General features: G+C 44.0%; 1 protein-coding gene across 1 annotated transcript in view; it reads right to left on the minus strand.

The window, feature by feature from the left end:
• The window catches only part of kdelr2b (KDEL endoplasmic reticulum protein retention receptor 2b), a 33,045-nt gene extending 10,524 nt beyond the window's left edge, over nt 1-22,521 (minus strand). The window contains exons 1-2 of the mRNA XM_072269157.1: nt 22,293-22,521; nt 2,321-2,421 (exon numbers count right to left, since the gene is read on the minus strand). Of these exons, the coding sequence (XP_072125258.1) occupies nt 2,321-2,421; nt 22,293-22,383 (192 nt within the window). The 5' untranslated portion in view covers nt 22,384-22,521. The remainder of the gene's footprint in view (nt 1-2,320; nt 2,422-22,292) is intronic.
• Between the last annotated feature and the right edge of the window lie 1,085 nt (nt 22,522-23,606).

Genomic DNA, 23,606 nt, shown 5'->3' on the forward strand with positions numbered 1-23,606 from the left:
AGTAATATTGCTAACGTAAGCAACCCCTAGTCTAAATGTCTTTTTTTTTGTTTTCTTTTGGAAAATAGAGAATTAACACAAGTAAAGGGGAAAGATTTGGGAAAGGGGATAAAAAAAATGAAAAAATTAAGTAAATAAGTACATAGGGATTGGATAATTATGTCTGCGGGCAGGAGCAAGCATGAACAAATTAGGATATAAACACCTACAGTGGTTGTTACATAGGCTTATATACAACATTTTGGACCAGTGGAAATGGTCCAGAAGGGTTATATGGAAACTATTATTACCATTTTTCTTAACAACTAATACCATTACTTAGCCTAATAGGTTAGATTTACCACAGTACATAATTATCTATTTAAGTGTTTATTTTCCTTTTATATCATCTCAATGTTGTACTTAAGAATGTATAAATAATTGTAGTTTTTATACATATAAAAAAATGGAAAAGGTTATATGTGTGAAAAAAGTACATGATATTTGTGAATTCCTTATCCAAATAAAAATCAAATTAAAAAAAAAAGAGAAGTCAATGTTTATGCCATCAGTTTGGAGGCTACCCAGACTGAATATAAGGTGTTGTTCCTCCAACCTGAGAGTGGCTTCATCTTTACAGTAGAGGAGGCCGTGGATAGACATGTCAGAATGGGAATGGGATGTGGAATTAAAATGTGTGGCCACTGGGAGATCCTGCTTTCTTTGGCAGACAGAGCGTAGGTGTTCAGCAAAGCGGTCTCCCAGTCTGCGTCGGGTCTCGCCAATATATAGAAGGCCACATCGGGAGCACCGGATGCAGTATATCACCCCAGCCGACTCACAGGTGAAGTGTCGCCTCACCTGGAAGGACTGTCTGGGGCCCCTGAATGGTGGTAAGGGAGGAAGTGTAAGGGCATGTGTAGCACTTGTCCCGCTTACAAGGATAAGTGCCAGGAGGGAAGGATGGGGGGGACGAATGGACAAGGGAGTCACGTAGGGAGTGATCCCTGTGGAAAGCGGGGGGAGGGGAGGGAAAGATGTGCTTAGTGTTGGGATCCCGCTGGAGGTGGCGGAAGTTACAGAGAATAATATGTTGGACCCGGAGGCTGGTGGGGTGGCAGGTGAGGGCCCGCCAGAGAAAGCAGGATCTCCCAGTGGCCACACATTTTAATTCCATATCCCATTCCGACATGTCTATCCACGGCCTCCTCTACTGTAAAGATGAAGCCACACCCAGGTTGGAGGAACAACACCTTATATTCCATCTGGGTAGCCTCCAACCTGATGGCATGAACATTGACTTCTCTAACTTCCGCTAATGCCCCACCTCCCCCTTGTACCCCATCCGTTATTTATACACACATTCTTTCTCTGACTCTCCTTTTCCTCCCTCTGACTATACCCCTTGCCCATCCTCTGGGTTCCCCCTCCCTTGTCTTTCTCCCCGGGCCTCCTGTCCCATGATCCTCTCATATTCCCTTTGCCAATCACCTGTCCAGCTCTTGGCTCCATCCCTACCTCTCCTGTCTTCTCCTATCATTTTGGATCTCCCCCTCCCACTTTCAAATCTCTTATTAACTCTTCCTTCAGTTAGTCCTGACGAAGGGTCTCAGCCTGAAATGTCGACTGTACCTCTTCATAGAGATGCTGCCTGGCCTGCTGCGTTCACCAGCAACTTTGATGTGTGTTGCTTGAATTTCCAGCATCTGCAGACTTCCTGTTGTTTGCCTCTTACAATCTTACACACTTCTATCGAATCACCTCTCATCCTCCTTCGCTCTAAAGAGAAAAGCCCTAGCTTGATCAACCTGTCCTCATAAGATATACTCTCTAATCCAGGCAGCAACCTGGTAAATGTCCTCTGCACCCTCTCTAAAGTTTCCACATCCTTCACATAATGAGATGACCAGAACTGAACACAATATTCCAAGTGCGGTCAAAACAAGAGTTTTATAGAGCTACAATATTACCTCATGGCTCTTCAATTCGATTTCCCGGTTAATGAAAGCTAACGTACCACGTGCCTTCATAATCCGCCTTTCAACTTACACAGCAACTTTGAAAGAACTTTGTGCAGCCATGTTTGAGCTGAGACTGAAGAGAGCTTCTGGCAATTGAAACCCAAATGGGCCAATGAGTGGCATACTTATAGCATTGTTCACACCTACCACTGAGTGACAGTAGACATATTGGGCAGTAAATAGTTGTATTGAACTTATCCTATCATTTTTGATAGGAAGTGTCAGGGGAAATTTTCCACATTGTGACTGTGCAAGAAAGATCTTTGTGCCACCACACTTCAGTGTTCCAGGAAATTCTTCAGCCACAATCTTAAATTTACCTTCATGAACGTGTTGTAGAAAGAGATGAAAACCGTGAACAGATCCAGGTATCGAGTGACAAAGACCAAAGCAAACAGAATTTGACTCTTCCCAGAGATTCCTAAGAGAAAGAAAGAACAGCAACTTTAAACAGGACACTCCAAAAATATCCAAATGGCATTACAAGTTTTACCTAAATAATTAACTTAATGTTCTTGACCATTGTTTAAATAGCACAAATGGCAAGAAGATAAAAGATCAGATTAGTCACGTGAAGTGTGCTAAGGCAGCCTGCAGGTGTTGCCATGCTTCCGGTACCTGCAGCTACCTGCAGACCTTTGGAATGTGGCAGGAAACTGGAGCACTCAGAGGGACCCAATGCAGTCATGGGGGAGAATGTGCAAACTCTTCGCAGACAACAGTGGAAACTGAACTTAACTTGGTGAGACTTTGGTGTTACACAAGCTGCTACACTACCGTACCACCCTTTAATGATGTAATATTAAGGGACCATTACCGTATCATTCTAAATGGTGATTGTCACTAAGTCACCATTAACTTGACAAGCTTATTAGCTAATCTAGTCACAACTGCTTCGACGAAGAGCAAGACCATGGCAATTGGTAGATAACAAAAACCTAGATACATTTAATCCATTTAACATAGTCGTAAAAGTACAAACGGTGCTAGAAAATTTACAAACTCTTTAGAATTTTCTCTATTCTGTATAAATGACCTAAAATATGATCAGATCTTTCACAAGACCTAACACAAAGTAAGAGAACCTAATTAAAAAACACAAAAACATTATACTTGTTCATTTGTTTACTGAGAAAAATGATCCAATATTATAAGTATTTGTTAGAAAAAGTATGTGAAACTCTATTATCTGTTTATTTAAAGGGGAAATTAAAAGTTAGATGTTTCAACCAATGGGATGACAATCAGGTGTGACTGTGGGAGGCCCTGCCCTATTTAAAGAATATAAACCTGGGTCTTCACTATCAAAGGTTTTTGTAAGTGTACCATGCTTCGATCAAAGGAGATTTCTGAGGACCTCAAAAAAAAGTTGTTGATGCTCACCAGGCTGGAAAAGGACAGAAAACCATTTCTAATGAGTTTGGGCTCCATCAATCCAGTCAGGCAAATGGTGTACAAATACAGGAAATTCAGCACCGTTGTTACTTTCCCAGGGAGCGGTCAACCAAAAAAAAAAAATCACTCCAAGAACAAGGTGTGTGATATCCCAGGAGGTCACTAAGAACCTCAGGGTAACATCCAAGGAACTGCAGGCCTCTCTTGCATTGGCTAACATCAGTGTTCATAAGTCTACCATCAGGCAAACAGTGAATAACATGGTGTGCATGGCAGGATTGCAAGGAGAAAGCCACTACTCTCCAAAAACATTGCTGCCAGTCTAAGCAACACACACAAAGTGCTTTGTGAAAAGGGTCTCGGCCCGAAACATCGACTGTACCTCTTCCTAGAGATGCTGTCCAGCCTGCTGCGTTCACCAGCATTTTGTGTGTGTTGCTTGAATTTCCAGCGTCTGCAGATTTCCTCGTGTTTGCTGCCAGTCTAAAGTTTACTGAGGACCACATGGATAAACCAGAAGGCTACCAGAAAAATGTTCTGTGGACGGATGGGTCCACAGGGTGGTGAAAGTGTGGAATGAGCTGTCAGCACAACCGGTGAATTTGATTTCAATTTCAACATTTAAGAGAAGTTCGGACAGGCATCATGGACAGGATGGGTATGGAGGGCTACGGTCCTGGTGCAGGTCAATGAGACGAAGCAGTTTAAATGGTTCAAGAGAAACTGGATGGGCCGAAGGGCAGGATTCTGTTCTATAGTATTTTATTACTGTATCCAGAAATTTGTTGTAAACACATTAGAAAGGGCAATGCATTTATAAGAACTTTTTGGCTTAAATAAGAAGTGTTATGTTCAGCAAAAAGCAAACACTGCATTCCAGCACAAGAACCTCATCCCACCTGTGAAACGTGGTGGGAGTGTCGTAGTTTGGGCCTGCTTTTCTGCCTCGGGATCAGTACAATTTGCCATCATTGATAGAACTATGAGTTCTAAATTGTACCAGCAAATTCTACAGGAAAATGTTAGAGTATCCGTCCGTGAGCTAAAGCTCAAGAGAAGTGGGTCATGCAGCAAGACGACAACCCTAAACACACTAGTCAGTCTACCAAAGAATGGTTAAACAGAAGAAGTTTCATGTCTTGGAATGGCCAAGTCAAAAGGCCTGACCTTAATTCTACAGAAATGCTGTGGTATTTCCATGGGATTAGTTTTCCAGTTTTTCTTTCTGCAAAATATTGCAATGTTAATAACCGTGCTCTACGTCTTTTCAAACTTCGTAGTACCTTGCACTGCACCAATCCATACGCAAAAAGGAAATCAACAAATTCATCTGAAACAAACTCAAAATGCTGAACAAAAAGTAATCATGTCTCCAATTCCACAGGTGTATTAGCACCAGTTTGTATTTATATCAGATTCCTAGAATTGCCATTTTATTTTGCTTTCAGATTAATCAAAAAGCACAGCTGACATCTTCTCTTTTGAAAGAGAAGGGGAAGAGCTAGAAAAGATGGCACCAGAAGTTTTTGCAGACCCAGGCAACTTCTTCCAGTTTGTCCACAAACAGCTTATTCTTCTTGTCTCACATCTTTCTTTTCTTTTTAAGGTGGCTGGGTCCCTGTCGGAGTTTGTGATCTACAGCTCAAAATATGGTGCTCTGCGAGCAGTGGGTTTCGGACCGGCCTTATGGCCTGATGTTTTGATATCTCCAGATGCGGCCTGGAAGAAGTGAGTCTTCAGGGTGTGGCCCCATGGACGACTCGGTTCCTCGCCAATGTCGCTGACTGAAACGTCAAGATAGCAGGCGGTGTCTGCTTTTGCCATTGCTTGCATGGTGGGGAGGAGTGGGCTCTGATTTTTCTCATGTAAGTAGTGGGGGAGGAGGAAGGTCCATGCTTCTGCGTGGGTAGGGGAAGGGGGATCTTTGGAGTTCTGATGTTTCTGTGATTTATTCTTTGTTTTTGTTTGTTTCGTGGGTGCCTGCAAAGAATAAGAATTTCAGGTTGTAAACTGTGTACATTCTCTGATATTAATTTGAACAGAGAGCAATCCATTTTTATGCTGGTCATGAGGTTACCACCCATTAAAGGAGCTGTTCCCAACCTGGGGTCGACAGAACCCCCTTGCTTAATGGTATTGGACCATGGCATAACGTTGGGAATCCTTGCATTAAAGCACAGTGGACTATCACATACACCTGCAAAAGTAATAGGTTGAAATATCACTGACCTGACCTGCCAAGCTAATAAGATCAGCAGTAGACCATCTCTGTACAACCAGCTGACAAACTGTGCACTTCATTTAACTAGAAGTGAATTGGTGCCAACACAGATGAAACACATGCACACACAAAATCCCACCAACTGCAAGCAGTTCCAAAGGCATGCTTACATTCAGGCAGGAACAGAGATAATTGGTTTGGGCATACACCACATGGAAACACAAGTCATTCTACTGTTCAGGGTACATGACACCAAAGATAAAAAGAAAATGTTACAAATAAGTTTCAACACAATGGAAAACTTACCAGGATAAATAGTTTGAGTGAAGCAGAGCATTTGCACCTAACTCAGTGAATGACCCTTTACCCTCCAGTACGGTTCTAAGTTTGCTACTGAAGCAATGGGCCAAGACTGAACCAGTGCACTGCATATCAACAAGCTGAAAAGCAAGACCTGGCATTATTGGCATGGTGTTGCTCAGCAACCTGACAACTTGCAATTTCAATTCACTGTTTTACAGCCTCAAACTCAGCTGGCAGGTTAAAAGTGATACTGAAAGTTGAAGTGCGGATAGGAAGATCAGTGCAAAACAGCAACATGTCATCGATGATTCTCACCCTAAAAAAAACAAATTAAAGGTTATATAAGAAAAGAAAATTGACAAGGATAATGCTGGGACAGGAGGACTTGAGTTATAAGGTTGGATAGGTTAGAACTTTACTCCCTAGAGCACGAGGGGAGATCTGATAAAGGGATACAAAATTATGAGGATAGATAGGAGTAAATGTAAGGCTTCTCCTGTGAGGTTAGGTGGGACTACAACCAAAGGTCATGGGGTGAGGGTGAAGGGTGAAAGGGAACATGGAATTTCTTCAGAAGGTGTTGAGTGCAGAATGAGCTGTCAGCACAAGTGGTGAATGTGATTTCAATTTCAACATTTAAGAGAAGTTTGGACAGGTACGATGGACAGGATGGGTACGGAGGGCTACAATCCTGGTGCAGGTTGATGAGACAAAGCAGTATAAATGGTTCAACAGAGACTGGATGGGCCAAAGAGCCTGATTCTGTTGTATAGTATTTTATAACTATCCAGTTTTTTTTGCTGTAAGCACAACAGAAAGGACAATGCATTTATAGGCCAGCAATCGTTACTGATGAGTCAATAACTCTAGTTTAAAATAGTACAAATGTATGTAGAAAAACTGTGTTACTGGAATATGGACAAGGCACACAAAACCATGAGGGCTGGGGAGTGGGAAATCATATGGAGACAAGGGCACACACGAGGAATTCTGCAGATGCTGGAAATTCAAGCAAAACACATCAAAGTTGCTGGTGAACGCAGCAGGCCAGGCAACATCTATAGGAAGAGGTACAGTCGACGTTTCGGACCGAGTCCTGACGAAGGGCCTCGGCCCGAAACATCGACGGTACCTCTTCCTAGAGATGCTGCCTGGCCTGCTGTGTTCACCAGCAACTTTGATGTGTGTTGCTGGAGACAAGGACAGCTTTTCCAAGTTATTTTACAAGAATATACATATTTAAAATACTCCCCCAAAAGCAGTTTTCAAATCTCTCCACACACCCAATTGTCCTAGTGCAACGGTCCCCAACCTTTTCTGCACCACAGACCACTTTATTATTGACAATATTCTTGCGGACCGGCCGACCGGGGGGGGGGGGGGCTGTTAGGATTGCCAACGGACAAGAGTAACTGTCAAATACGTTGTGTTTACCCAGAGTAGACTACAATTATCACAAAGCCTTGCGCGGGCACCTGTGTGCGCATGCCTGTACGTGCCGATCTTTTTTTTTCTACAAATCGTTTTTGGCAATTCTGTTTGGAGAGGGTGTTAATCACAACTGGAATATAGAAGATCAGTCAACTATAAGTCACTTTTTAGTGGCTAATACACTCAATTTCGTTTCTAAAAGGGTTTATCTAACGAACTTAATGTAAACACACAGCGCATATTTTCCTTGCATGAATATAGTGATAAATCAGTACTGTATAAGTCACTTATAAGTCAATAGCACCAAAACCTTTTAAGTAACGTTTGGATATTAAACACACAACACATATTTCCCCCCGCATGAACATACAAAATCATTGCAACACACCAATATCGCTGAATCAGTGGGAGCCCTGGGCTTGTTTCCCCGCAACAAGACGGTGCCATCGAGGGGTGACGGGAGACAGCGATACTCGAAGGGGTTCCTTATGTCCAGTCTATTCTGCAATTTTATTCGTTGCATTCATTGCAGAGATATGTTGGAAATGGAAGCAACGTTTTCAGTGCTTTTGTGGCTATCTCAGGATATTTAGCCTTGACTTTGATCCAGAATGCTGGCAGAAACATAGAAACACAGAAAATACGTGCAGTAGTCCATTCGGCCCTTCGAGCCTGCACCATCATTCAGTATGATCATGGCTGATCATCCAACTCATAACCCTGTAACTGCCTTCTCTCCATACCCCCTGATCCCTTTAGCCACAAGGGCCATATCTAACTCCCCCTTAAATATAGCCAATGAAGTGGCCTCAACTGTTTCTTGTGGCAGAGAATTCCACAGATTCACCACTCTCTCTGTGAAGAAGTTTTTCCTCATCTTGGTCCTAAAAGGCTTCCCCTTTATCCTTAAACTGTGACCCCTCGTTCTGGACTTCCCCAACATCGGGCACAATCTTCCTGCATCTGGAGATGTTATGTCAAACATACTTTTCAGCCCGCCGTCATTTGCAAGCTCGAGGAGTTGATCTTCTTCCCGCGCTGACATGGATAACGCATGCGTAACAACCTCGCGTGTGTTCCAGTTCAACAGTGGGCGTGACAGGGGATGAGGAAAAGTGCAGCTGACTCATATTGCCAAATCATATCGTTTCCTCACAGCCTGGTAGCACATGCTTTGCGGCCTGGTGATTGGGGACCACTATCCTAGTGCCACTTTTGCCTCCCTACATTCCCAAAGGTACTGTCTTCTGCTGAGCCCATTCCAGATCAAGTGCCTTTGGATGTCTTGATAAGTAAGTCCTATGCTCAACTTCTGGAAAATAAGCAAAGCAGGGGAAATGTAGCCAAGATGATCGTTCATATTGGTGACAAATTAAGCTTTAAACAATCCTGATGAAAGGTCTCTACTCAAAACCTCGACAGCTTATCCCCCTCCCGAGATGTCCCCGTCCTGCTGAGTTCCTCCAGCACTGTGTGTGTTGCTCTGGATTTCCAGCATCTGCAGACTCTCATGTTTAAAAAATATTCAAGCTTAAGATGAATTCAAGGTAGGCAAAAGATTCATCAACCTGTCTGAGCAGTTCAGCAGCACCCATTAACTAACTGGAAAATAAACATTCAAAAATGTTAATAAACCAATGAACACCCAGGATCTAAAACTCAAGAAACTTGTACTTTGCACAAAGTGTCTAATTTTAGAAGGTATGGATGGGACATTGCAATGCCAAGACGTTTGTCAGGCAATCACTACATAAATTAGATAGCTGTTAACATCAGACATATGATGTACTGCGACAGATGTTACAGACATTGATGCTAGCTTGAGCGGCCTTTGTTAAAAATAGCAGTGAAAAGGACAGATTTACACACAAAAAACATTAAGACCCCGACTGCGGCCAAAATACATTGTAAGAAAGTTTGTGAACCCTTTGCAATTAACTATTTTTCTGCATTAATTACTCATAAAATGTGGCCTGATCTTGATCCAAGTCACAATCTGCCCAAACTAATAACACAAACAATTGTACTTTTCATGCCTTTACTGAACACATCATTTAACCATTCACAGTCCAGGCTGGAAATAGTATGTGAACCCTTGTATTTAATAACTGGTAGAACCTCCTTTAGCAGCAATAACCTCCACCAAACATTTCCTGCAGCTGCTGATCAGACTTACACGACAGTGAGGAGGAATTTTAAATCACTCCTACATTGAAACTGTTTCAGTTCATCAATATTTCTGGGATACCTTGCATGAACAGCCCCCTTCAGGTCATACCACAGCATTTTAATTGGGTTAAGGTCTGGACTCTAACTTGGCCATTTTAAAAAATGAATTTTCTTTTTTTTTAAATAAACATTAAATGTTTATTTACTATCGTTTCAGATCATTGTCTTGTTGTATCATCCAACTTCTATTAAGCTTCAGGTGATGGACTGCTATCCAGACATTCTCCTGTAAAATGTTTTGAAACAATTTTGAATTCATTGTTCCCTCCACGACTGCAAGCTGTCCAGGCCCTGAGCAGCAATGCAGTCCCAAACAATTATGCTCCCATGACGCTTCACAGTTGGGATGAGGTTTTGGTGTTGGTGTGCAGTGCCCTTTTCCATCCAAACACAGCAATGTGCATTTCTGCCAAAAGGTTCAACTTCAGTCTCACCTGCCCACAGTTGCTCCCCTTGTGTTCCTTTACACCTCCTTCAGCATTGAACACTGTGCACTTGAGTTCTTTGTTACACACCCACTCCTCAGGAGAGTAGCAACAGTACTGAGTTTCCTCCATTTGTAGATAATTTCTCTTACTGTGGACTGATGAACATTCAGGTCTTTAGAAATGCTTTCGTAGTCTTTTCCAGGTTCATGGATCTCTATAATTCTTCTTCTAAGGTCCTCTGAAAGTTGTTCTGATCAAGGCATGGTGAACCTGGACTGTGATTGTTTAAATGGTGTACTCAGTATTGACAAGAAATAGTACAATTGCTTGTGTGTTATTAGTTCAGGCAAATAGTGTTTGTCTATTATTGTGACTTAGATGAATATCAGACCATGCTTTATGAGTAATTAATGCAGAAAATCAGGTAATTGCAAAGGATTCACAAACTTTCTTGAAATTATGTTGGCTACTGTCACAATCTTGTGCTTTGGCTCTGGTAGGGTCACCCATGCTAAACAGGTCAAAGTGTAGAGGTCAGACTAAGAGTGGTCCACTGGTCCTGCAGGTTCAGCTGAGGACGAACAACCCTGATTGACAAAACAAAACTGTTACTAAAACAGCAATGAAGAATTCTTCTACATCTGTGTGCAACGGTACGGACAGAAATGGATGACCTTCATCGCTGCCCTAAACACAAGCGGCGTAATGGGAATGAAGTGTATGCGGAGGAAGAAAATATGAGCAAGGCTCTTAATGAGTTTCACTGTGATGGTGGCAAGGTAAACTGTGTTCAAATCACTGATTGAATGATTTATTATCCTTGTAAACCGCAAGGCAAAAATAAAATGTACACCAAGTGTTAAAGTAAAGAAGAACATCTGACCAGTTTTTAAAATCTCTCTGGCCTAGTGCCAGCATACACGAGGACCACAAAAATTATTATTGCTTAAAAAGTAAGGTAAGGATAGACAAGTTTGGTAGTTCGCAAATTATTCAAATTCATTGAGGTAGACATTCATTAGAAAGGACAATTAGCATGCATTTGTTAAGGGAAAGACATGATTGGCAAATATGACTGAATTCTTTGAGGCGGTAACAGGGAGGGCTGATGAGGGAAGTGTACTCAGAGTTTTGACAAGGTCCCATATAGCACAAATAAGATAGCAAGCACTGTAGAAAAGCTACAACTACACAAGAGTGTGTGGTGGAAATGCAGGAAATTGTTTCTGGGATTGGAAAATTGTAGCTATAGAATGAAAGACTGGAACCACTGGGGTTACTTCACCAGAACAAAGAAAGTTGTGGAAATTTAAATAATAAACACAAGAGTTTCTGAATTGGGTAGCATCTATGGAGGGAAACAGACAATCAACGTTTAGGGTGAAGACTTTTCATTTGAACAATTTCCAAGTAAAGAGCCTTGACCCAAAACATCTATTGGCCCTTATGCTTCATGATCCACTGAGTTCCTCCAGATACTAGTACCTGCAGTTTCATTGTCAACATTTTCCATTGGAAGTAGGGTCAAAAACCAAAGTTCAAAGTATGGTCAGGCCACACTTAGATCCCCTCCAGTTCGCCTACCAGCCCTGACTAGGAGTTGAGGATGCCATTGTCTACCTGCTGAACCGTGTCTACGCCCACCTGGACAAGCCAGTGAGTGCTGTGAGGGTCAGGTTTTTCGACTTCTCCAGTGCGTTCAACACCATCCGCCCTGCTCTGCTGGGGGAGAAGCTGACAGCGATGCAGGTGGATGCTTTCCTGGTGTCATGGATTCTTGATTACCTGACTGGCAGACCACAGTACGTGTGCTTGCAACACTGTGTGTCCGACAGAGTGATCAGCAGCACTGGGGCTCCACAGGGGACTGTCTTGTCTCCCTTTCTCTTCACCATTTACACCTCGGACTTCAACTACTGCAGAGTCTTGTCATCTTCAGAAGTTTTCTGATGACTCTGCCATAGTTGGATGCATCAGCAAGGGAGATGAGGCTGAGTACAAAGTAGGAAACTTTGTCACATGGTGTGAGCAGAATTATCTGCAGCTTAATGTGAAAAAGACTAAGGAGCTGGTGGTAGACCCGAGGAGAGCTAAGGTACCAGCGACCCCTGTTTCCAGCCAGGGGGTCAGTGTGGACATGGTGGAGGATTACAAATACCTGGGGATATGAATTGATAATAAACTGGACTGGTCAAGGAACACTGAGGCTGTCTACAAGAAGGGTCAGAGCCATCTCTATTTCCTGAGGAGACTGAGGGTCCTTTAACATCTGCCGGACGATGCTGAGGATGTTCTACGAGTCTGTGGTGGCCAGTGCTATCATGTTTACTGTTGTGTGCTGGGGCAGCAGGCTGAGGGTAGCAGACACCAACAGAATCAACAAACTCATTCGGAAGGCCAGTGATGTTGTGGGGATGGAACTGGACTCTCTGACGGTGGTGTCTGAAAAGAGGATGCTGCCCAAGTTGCATGCCATCTTGGACAATGTCTCCCATCCACTACATAATGTACTGGTTGGGCACAGGAGTACATTCAGCCAGAGACTCATTCCACCGAGATGCAGCACAGAGCGTCATAGGAAGTCATTCCTGCCTGTGGCCATCAAACTTTACAACTCCTCCCTTGGAGGGTCAGACACCCTGAGCCAATAGGCTGGTCCTGGACTTATTTCCTGGCATAATTTACATATCACTATTTATGGTTTTATTACTATTTAATTATTTATGGAGCAACTGTAACGAAAACCAATTTCCCCTGGGATCAATAAAGTATGACTATGACTATGCATGTGGTGGTTGCTCACTGTGTCCAACAATGACAGAAAAACCTAAGGGAGGGTGGTTTTTAGAGGGGAAAAGGCATGGCACTGGAGCAGTTCCACTCTCTCGACCTCAGAAGTCTGGGTCAAGTGGTACAAACAAGCATCTCAAACTGGGGTCTTCCATGGTTGCAGAGGATGATCACAACATCTTCTGTACCTTGTCATGTCCCTCGCTTTCCACAGAACATTGCAGTACCACCTTCCTAGCCTTTGGATCTTACTGTAGATCTCATCCACCCAGTCTGCTGGAGCAGGCTTATACAGCCATGCCATGTCCTCATCTTACCAGGGTATGAGGGTGCCAGCTACCCTCACCTGTTTTAGCCTGCCTGTTGAAACGGCTATACCAGGGTGCCAACAGCCACAGTATCCAGTGGGGAGTAAAGGGGAGTGAGCTACCTTGGAATGGACACAAGCCTCTTCACTAGAGGTGCTACCCCTCCTTAAATATGTATGAAAGTACACATGCCACAATATACAAAACTGAAATTCATTTTCTTGTGGGCATACTCAATAAAACCATTGATGAAAGAATGAATGGACTCGAGGGGTAAAGTTTTAAAATAATTTGCAGAATGACTATAGGGAGATGTGCTCAAACAGTGTCACAAAGACAGTAGGGGAGAAGGAAATCGATGAAAGAGCGGTGGAAATAAACATGCCTGGTTGTGTACTCAAACAACCACAACCTGCAGAGCAACTGATCCAGTGCTTGAAATGGAAAATCCCTTGAAGAGCTCTTCCAACGGGCGTGGGCACAATGTACCAAGCAGCCCAATGTTGTAGAATCAGAATTTTCACTGCAGAGCAGGCAGTGCAGGAAGAGATTCCCACCTCTCAACATACTGGCTTCACTGTAAAATATGGCAGTCAGAGCACAACTGTGTAGGTCATGTCAGGTAATAAACAAAAGTGCCTGGTGGGTTTAGATTGATGTGGTTGGGGACCCAAGCAGATCTCTGAAGAGCTACCAAAGACAGCTCCATTTTGCCCAGCTCCCAAAAATTCCAAGCTGAACTGCCTACAGGTCTAAGTATTTATAGCACTGTGTAATCTCTGAACACTTAGGTTCAGGGATTACAAAATCTGTTACTCTTTGATTTAACACTCTGCAAGGTATGTTAAAGATTTAAATGCTAATAAATGGAACTATGGTTTATATGGATTTCATGGCATCCTAATGTATGGCTAGACCAACGATGCAGAACTTCCAGCCTATGGGAAGACCCCATTCAGCCATTCTGCATCAACAACCTGTAATGCAGTTCCTGATTGACAGGTTCCTTGAAAAGCACAGAGCTGTAAGATCCATCCTTAAAAATGCTATGACAGCTGATCCTGTCATACAGCCAAGTTACCAGTTGTCAAAACATCACAGACTGAATGCCCATATCCTTTAACATTCAAAGTATTCAACATTTTTCAAGTGCCAAGTTTAAAAATTAAAGTACTGGATAATACTTAAATACATTTTTTATCTGTTAAAAGGTGAATACAATTACCTGGAACTTTCCCATCCCCCTGTTCACTGACATACAGAGTGATTTGCCATTGCAACTTTTGTTACAGGAAGTTGGCACACTGCCACAGTATTCCAGAAAGAGTCCAAGCAAGCAGTCAGAATATACGTGGCAAAGATCTCCCAGGAAGTTCAGGATTTACACACTTCAGAAGAGCTCTGAATAATGAATCTGAGTCTCTTCTGCAAAGGTGAGTCTCTTCCCCATTGAATCACCAACGCAAAAACTTAAAAGACGTGAGCACAGCAGGCAATGGAAGAACAGGGAGGCAGACAGCACAAAGGCATTAACTGCACCCAATCAGATTGAAGGCCTAGCTGCACACAGATTCTTGTATACTTCAGGGGGTTATTCAATTAACTTCTCAGCCATGAGATTAGGAAAGGGAAATCTAATGCAAGCTGACAAGCTAATGTCATATCACCCTCAAAATGAGCTAAATTTATGACAAGTTAATATCATATCCTCAAAACGAGCTGAATTCATGACAATTTAATATCACATCACCCTCAAAATAAGCTAAATTCAGAGACATTTTGGCAACACAGGAAACTACCCATTGTCGAAAAGTGCAAATGTCGAAATACACGAGAAAATTATCAACCTCCACAACCATTTTAACCAACTCAGCCAAGGCGGGCTGCCAGAAGAGAAAGGTTGGGCGTGGGGCTAGCCCACAAACACCTAGCACTACAGAAGCTCTGAGGACCTCATCCCTGGGAGTGGAAGATAGGGCACACCTGGTTACAAGTTGAAAAACTGGCCCAGGATGGAGGACTCTGGCAAGCGGCTGTCGTCAGCCTATGTTGCAGTAGGGGTTTTGGGTTTAAGACCATCATCTGTAAAATGGTTAATCTCTCCAATTAAAGAACTGTCACATTTACTAACATTAAAGAAACCATTCGCAAAGCACATTTCGCTACGCAACGATATTACAATGTGTTTCAGAATCATTGAGGTGCTATTGGAATGTAAGTAAAATGTAACAGCCAATCCAGGTCTACAAGAGAAATAATGGTATAATGGAAGAATCTGTTGCATTGAATGAAGTTAACTGACACATGAGAACTTAACTCTGAAATAACCACAGAACTGATTCTCTCTGCAGGGGTTCCCCAACTTTTTTTTTAAAGCCATGGACCAATACCAATAAGCAAGGGGTCTGTGGATCCTAGGTTAGGAACCCCTGTGTAACTCATTCCAAATATGCCATATCCAACAGCACATCATTCCCTCAGTATTATGCTTCACTATCAGTCTAGACAATATTCACTGGTCTATGAAGTGAGATGGATTATCTTGGGCACTAACAGACAAGGTAGTGAACCTGAACCATTTAATCAACTACAATCCTCCTGCAAGCCAGACCATCCTGGGGGTGGGGGGTGGGGGGGGGGGAGGGGTGTCATGGTTTATTTATTTATTTAGAGATACAGCATGCAACAGGCCCTTCCGGCCCAATGAGCCGTACCATCCAGTAACCCACCGATTTAACCTTGCCGAACCACAGGACTATTTACAATGACCAATTAACCTACTAACTGGTAGGTCTTTGGACTGTGGGAGGAAACTGGAACACTTGTAGGAAACCTATGCATTCAGAGGAAAGATGTATAAATTTCTTACAGAGGACGCCAAAATTAAACTTCAAACTCCAACACCCCAAGCTAACCATTACACTAATGTGGCAACCCATTACTTTGTGACCTATTATTTTTAATGTTCTTTCAATGGCACATCACATCACCGACACATTTTAATGATGCACTCCCCCTAACCAGGCCAGAGTTTCCCAAAACTACAATAAACTGCTGAAAGTTTTCAAGTGACTTAACCCATTCGCTGGACCCACTGATCTCTGTTTGAAACACCTACCAAAAGAGTTCACCTTCTCACATCAGACATTAATTTGGAGCTAAAGCACATGTTTGTGTGTAGGAGAGGAAGCAAGGGAAAGAATTTCCCCCACAAGTGATGTTGCACAGCAACACTTAGTCAACATTGTGCACCACACCTTGTAGAACCAGGTGGAATCACCTCGGCTTCCTTACAAAGGGCCTCGTCATCAAAAACTTCAGTGTACGTAGCAGGAAGTTGCTCCACCTGCTTTTCCCAAGGTCCAACGTGACTCTAATGAAGAAGTCTATCAAATGCAGATTCCTCTCTAGTTGCATTACACCAGATGGGTTGGAAACACTACATACATGATAATAATTCTTGTAGAGACAATAGATTTTCCGATTATGGGGAAAAAGTACAATTCTAGCCACTGAATATCCCTTGGTTAAAGGCAACTACCTTTTACTGTACCTGAGGAATGAATAAGTATACATTTGGTAATGGAGGGTCAGGATTAACACTATGAGGAGTTTTGATCCTAATGCCAATTGGGCAGCATGGCAGGGTAGCAGTTAGTGCACAGCGATCACTAACCTGGGTTCAATTCCTGCTGACGCAAGTAGATTGCACAACCTCCCTGTGACTGCGTGTGTTTCCTCTGGGTGCTCTGGTTTCCCCCCACATCCCAAAGACATACAGGTTAGTCACAGGCATGCTATGTTAGTGCTGGAACTGTGACAACACTTTCAGGCTGCCCCCAGAATGATGCTCACACTGCGTTGGTTGTTGACATAAAACAACACATTTCACTGTATGTTTTGATGGACATTTAACAGATAATATAATTAATTTTTATCCTTTGTGAACCTGAACTATAATAATGATATTTAAGAAATGGCAATTGCTCTAAGTTTTTTAGTCCCAAATTCAGGATAGGCTGCGACAGTAACCGGGTCAGGTCAAAGATCCCTCAGTGGGTGAGCATCTGGGGGACAGTGACCACTGCTCCCTGGCCTTTAGCATTATCATGGAAAAGGATAGAATCAGAGAGGACAGGAAAATTTTTAATTGAGGAAGGGCAAATTATGAGGCTATAAGGCTAGAACTTGCGGGTGTGAATTGGGATGATGTTTTTGCAGGGAAATGTACTATGGACATGTGGTCGATGTTTAGAGATCTCTTGCAGGATGTTAGGGATAAATTTGTCCCGGTGAGGAAGATAAGGAATGGTAGGGTGAAGGAACCATGGGTGACAAGTGAGGTGGAAAATCTAGTCAGGTGGAAGAAGGCAGCATACATGAGGTTTAGGAAGCAAGGATCAGATGGGTCTATTGAGGAATATAGGGAAGCAAGAAAGGAGCTTAAGAAGGGGCTGAGAAGAGCAAGAAGGGGGCATGAGAAGACCTTGGCGAGTAGGGTAAAGGAAAACCCCAAGGCATTCTTCAATTATGTGAAGAAAAAAAGGATGACAGGAGTGAAGGTAGGACCGATTAGAGATAAAGGTGGGAAGATGTGCCTGGAGGCTGTGGAAGTGAGCGAGGTCCTCAATGAATACTTCTTTTCGGTATTCACCAATGAGAGGGAACTTCGACGATGGTGAGGACAATATGAGTGAGGTTGATGTTCTGGAGCATGACCGAATATTCCCCAGGCTGCTCCACAAGGCGAGAGAAGAGATTGCTGAGCCTCTGGCTAGGATCTTTATGTCCTCGTTGTCCACGAGAATGGTACCGGAGGATTGGAGGGAGGTGAATGTTGTCCCCTTGTTCAAAAAAGGTAGTAGGGATAGTCCGGGTAATTATAGACCAGTGAGCCTTACGTCTGTGGTGGGAAAGCTGTTGGAAAAGATTCTTAGAGATAGGATCTCTGGGCATTTAGAGAATCATGGTCTGATCAGGGACAGTCAGCATGGCTTTGTGAAGGGCAGATCATGTCTAACAAGCCTGATAGAGTTCTTTGAGGAGGTGACCAGGCATATAGATGAGGGTAGTGCAGTGGATGTGATCTATATGGATTTTACTAAGGCATTTGACAAGGTTCCACACAGTAGGCTTATTCAGAAAGTTAAAAGGCATGGGATCCAGGGAAGTTTGGCCAGGTGGATTCAGAATTGGCTTGCCTGCAGAAGGCAAAGGGTGGTGGTGGAGGGAGTACATTCGGATTGGAGGATTGTGACTAGTGGTGTCCCACTAGGATCTGTTCGGGGACCTCTACTTTTCGTGATTTTTATTAACGACCTGGATGTGGGGGTAGAAGGGTGGGTTGGCAAGTTTGCAGACGACACAAAGGTTGGTGGTGTTGTAGATAGTGTAGAGGATTGTCGAAGATTGCAGAGACACATTGATAGGATGCAGAAGTGGGCTGAGAAGTGGCAGATGGAGTTCAACCTGGAGAAGTGTGAGGTGGTACACTTTGGAAGGACAAACCCCAAGGCAGAGTACAAAGTAAATGGCAGGATACTTGGTAGTGTGGAGGAGCAGAGGGATCTGGGGGTACATGTCCACAGATTCCTGAAAGTTGCCTCACAGGTGGATAGGGTAGTTAAGAAAGCTTATGGGGTGTTAGCTTTCATAAGTCGAGGGATAGAGTTTAAGAGTTGCGATGTAATGATGCAGCTCTATAAAACTCGGGTTAAGCCACACTTGGAGTACTGTGTCCAGTTCTGGTCACCTCACTATAGGAAGGATGTGGAAGCATTGGAAAGGGTACAGAGGAGATTTACCAGGATGCTGCCTGGTTTAGAAAGTATGCATTATGATCAGAGATTAAGGGAGCTAGGGCTTTACTCTTTGGAGAGGAGGAGGATGAGAGGAGAAATGATAGAGGTGTACAAGATATTAAGAGGAATAGATAGCCAGCACCTCTTCCCCAGGGCACCACTGCTCAATACAAGAGGACATGGCTTTAAGGTAAGGGGTGGGAAGTTCAAGGGGGATATTAGAGGAAGGTTTTTCACTCAGAGAGTGGTTGGTGCGTGGAATGCACTGCCTGAGTCAGTGGTGGAGGCAGGTACACTAGTGAAGTTTAAGAGACTACTAGACAGGTATATGGAGGAATTTAAGGTGGGGGCTTATATGGGAGGCAGGGTTTGAGGGTCGGCACAACATTGTGGGCCGAAGGGCCTGTACTGTGCTGTACTATTCTATGTTCTATGACAGAGTTGAAAAATTTGAAGAAATTCTTCCCACGCAAGTAAGTTGTTCAAAGAACACACCAAGAAGAATTTAACCTGGTGGCTAGCTATACCCTGCACAATGCTGGGTAAAGCAGTCAGCACTTTACACGTTTACAGGAGCAACAAAGCTCTACACTGGTGTGTACAAAAAGGCATCTGTTCATCCTGAAGGACAGCACAGGTAGATGATGACAGTACTGTGTGTAAAATCAAAGGAGCTAAGTTTTAAGCAGCACTACAATGAAATGAAAATGACTGAGTCAACTTTTCATATGCTTTATATTACAGATAGGATTTTACAGCTGAAGTATTGCTTTCACCAAACACTTTCCTATTGACACTTGAGTATACAGTGAAAACATTGATACTAACTCCGCCTTCAAGGAGGAACAGGAAACCACCTCTTCATAAGTAGCTATTAAGATTTTATAGCATGATTCCTAAGTAAATGCTGGAGGTCACTGATAAAGTGCTGGCAGTACTTCCAAACTGCAATACAACTCTTCACAGATGCACTTATGGCAGATTCACATCACCTAATACGGAGAGGTAACCTGGCGGAATAACCATCTGCTTGGCCAAATACTTTAGACAACAGTTGGCAGTTGAAAGAAAAGTGAAAATAACATAACAGTTCACGTCAATGACCTTTCATCAGAATCGTCTCGTCACACAAGCTGCATGATTGGCTGGGTTTTCCAGCAGTTGTTAGACTCTTCCATTTGTTGTAAACAAAGCAGATACACTGCACTTAACTTAGGTATACAGGGATGAAAGTTGGTTATCCTTCACAAATCACACCAAGGCTCTCTCCAGTACATAAAATCAGTGGGGAAAAACAAGCTAAGGGCAGCCTAACAGGCAAGTATTTGCTACGAGGCAAGACTAACACTAGAAAAAAAAAGTTTAGAGGTTAAACGTAGAAGCTATTTTCAAGTTTTTGGAACTCAGCCAACCTTTGCAACTAACGCAACTTTTTTCATTGTCACTTTCAAGAATTAGACTGTTATTTCTGTTGTGACTGAAATCTTAATCAGTTAGTATCATGGGTAAACCATTTGAAATGCTTATTTAAGGGCAGTGCCACTACAAGACTATACATATACCACGCCAAGCTATATCTTTGATAATCTTTCACTAATGGATCTTAAATGTCAAATCATCTAACTTCCAGTAATTTCACTCCTCCCCTTCTGATTCCCCTCTCAGTTGCCCGTCGCTTCCCTTCTTCCCCTTCTCCCATGGTGCATCGTCCTATCAGGTTCCCCCTTCAGCCCATTACCTTTTCCACCCGTCACCTCCCAGCTTCTCACATCATTCCCTCTCCCAATCTACCCTTTCCTGATTTCACCCATCACCTGCCAGTTGTACTCCTTCCCCTCCCTCCCCCCCCCACCAACTTCTTCTGGCTTCTACCACCCTCTTCTTTCCAAGTGCTGATGGAAGGGTCTCAGCCCAAAACATCAACTGCTTTATCCATCTCCATAGATGCTGCCTGGCCTACTGAGTTCCTCTGACAAACAACCTTCTGTCAATAGCACAGTGGAAATACAGGAGAAAAGAGACAAAAAAGAAAAGTAAACAATGTAAGTAGAGTTAATTCAGAGAAAAGTATTTTCTTTATCAATGAGAGAATGTACAAGGAACAGTATTCTGTGCTTCATGGGATCAAGGCTGAATACATCATGAATTGGTGATCAGAAATTTGGTCAATTTACCAAATCCCCCCATTACTGAGGACCATCCCCCCTTTTGCTACAAATAACCCCACAATTATGCTAATGGACAAGGCTGCTTCTGAATAAGCAGCTTACTGCATTGACAGCCACTGTAAATCCAACTCCAGCAGTACTTGGAGAGCCCCAACCACGCTCTTCACAAGGGAAAAGGGAACACACTCAAGGGCAACCCCCTAAAAGACACTTAAGGAAGTTTTTCAATATCTGCATTTGGGGACTACAATAGCTTCGGTTTGTACATTGACAATTTACCAGAATTTCTGTTGGACTATTTGCCATTTTAACTTGGAAGGACAAAAGTGCAACGAGCAGCAAGGTTTGGCTGAATTTGCGGGAGTGCTCAGACACTTAAAACACCTTGTGTGTCTTTTTTTAAAATATAAATTTCAGCAACGCGAATTTTACTGAGTGTTTGCAACTTACACGCATGCGTTCAAGAAACATTGGCGAAACAAAGGGCAAACAAAGCAACGCTGTTGCATTTCCCTCACAATACCCGAACCAACACAGATGGCCAAACAGCACACCTAAAGTTAACAATTCTCATTCGAAGCTCATCCTTTGCAGAGAAGACAACTCCCTCACCATACCTAAAGCGTCTGCCACGTCAGAGCATGACCATCAAACCAAACTGACGGTTCCACAATGGCGTGGGGGAACTCGAGGAATACACTGAGTTGCAGTTAGAAAGTCATGATTAAATAAAATAAAATCCTTTCCAACGATCAGCTATCATTAGTTATTCACTATTTGAACTACAAATGCATTATGAATTGGACGAAAGCATCCTTTAGGACATCCACGCTTATTCTCTTGCTAACTTGCAAGGAACACGAAACTCTTATTTGACGTGATGGTTGCAAAGCAAAGTCCGGCGATGTCAGCAGGGGTTACAGAGAGACGGTGTGAGTGACCACAGGTCCGGTCAAGCTGCAGGGTCCTAAAGGTCAGCACAGTAGCCACACACACGAGACAGCGACCAGATGTGGCCAATACCTGCAGTCAGGCACAGCGCGGTGGAAGGAAGGACCCTGGGGTACCGCAAAGGCACCCAGGCAACCGGGGCCTAACGTGGGCCGCCGACCAGCGTCCACTCCCCGGTGTTTTCTACATGCAGCCTTTCACATGAAAGCCCCAACGGAGGTAAGCCCTCTGCCGCCTCGGCGCTTCCCCGTTACCCGCCGAGCTTACCGGCGCACGATCGTGTCTTCCATATCTTCAGCAGCAGGATGATGATGGCCACCAAGTGCGAGAAGTCGCCGGTCAACCGAAAGACGTTCATGGCGGCCGGGCGTCTGAGTGAGAGGCGGGAGAGAGAGGGAATGAGAGAAAGCAAAGCGGTGACCGTCCGTCAGCCGAACCTCGGGCGCTCCTCCCCGGCAAAATGGCGGCGGCAGCGACGTGGCCCGGGGACGTGGCCAACGGCCGGGAGGCCACGCCCCCCTCTCGGGCCGGGCCGCGCCGCGCACCATGGGATCGCGGGCAACGTCATCCCTGCCGGCTCAGCACGCGCGCTCGGAAGCCGCGCCCACGCAACCCGGATCCCGGACCGAAATAAAGCCGCAACCCGCCTCCCCCAGATCCGCCAGAAGCCCCGCCCACGCCACGCCCACTCAACTCCGAAGTCCGGGCGAAGACACGCCCGCCTAACCCTGGAACCCGCGGTCATTGCCCGCGAGAGGACCCGCCCACACAACTCCGGAACCGGCCGGACCACGCCCACTACCCCGGGCCGCGCGACGCTCCATGGAGACGGTAACGTCATCCGGCCTGCTCGGCCCATAGTCCCGCCCACTTAAAGGGCCAGTCTCATGTTTCGCCCAATATTGATATCTTTTCCAAAAATCCACAAAATTATCCCCTTTCAGAGGTGCATAACTAACAGGAAAAGAAGACTGGTCCTTCTAATAAATAGAACTAAACACTGGCCAAAGACAGGAGATTCTGCAAAGCAACACACACAAAATGCTGGAGGAATTCAGCAGGTCGGGCAGTGTCTATGGAAATGAATAAAAGTTTCGGGTCGAGACTCTTCTTTAGGACTAGAAACACCCATCAGGTTAGGAGGTATCTTTGAAGAGGGAACCAGGCAAAAATGTCGCACATCATTAAACCTTTCAGAAGGGTGAAACACCTTGCGGGAATTTACAGGACGCAGTCTGTTTATTTCAGGATCTCAGCATGCACAGTTTTTTAAAATTAGAAGCAGGACTGCACACCTCTCCATGTGTCAAAGGTGCGGAGATGAGGATGGGGAGAGTTTCAAATTCCGAGGTCTGACTATTACCGCGGTCCAAACACGTGGATTCAATGGATAAGAAAGCTCAGCAATGTCTTTACTTCCTCAGAAGGCTAAAGAGACGTGTCTCCGATTACTCTTACCAATTTTCGTGGACCGGACGCATCGGGTGCAGTAACGGCTCCGCAAGACATTGCAGAGCTGTGAACCTCCCCTACACTGGCTTTGTCTACACCTCCCGCTGCCTCAGGAAGATAACCTCTCCA

The sequence above is a fragment of the Mobula birostris genome, chromosome 9 (assembly GCF_030028105.1).
Source record: "Mobula birostris isolate sMobBir1 chromosome 9, sMobBir1.hap1, whole genome shotgun sequence".
Lineage (NCBI taxonomy): Eukaryota > Metazoa > Chordata > Chondrichthyes > Myliobatiformes > Myliobatidae > Mobula > Mobula birostris.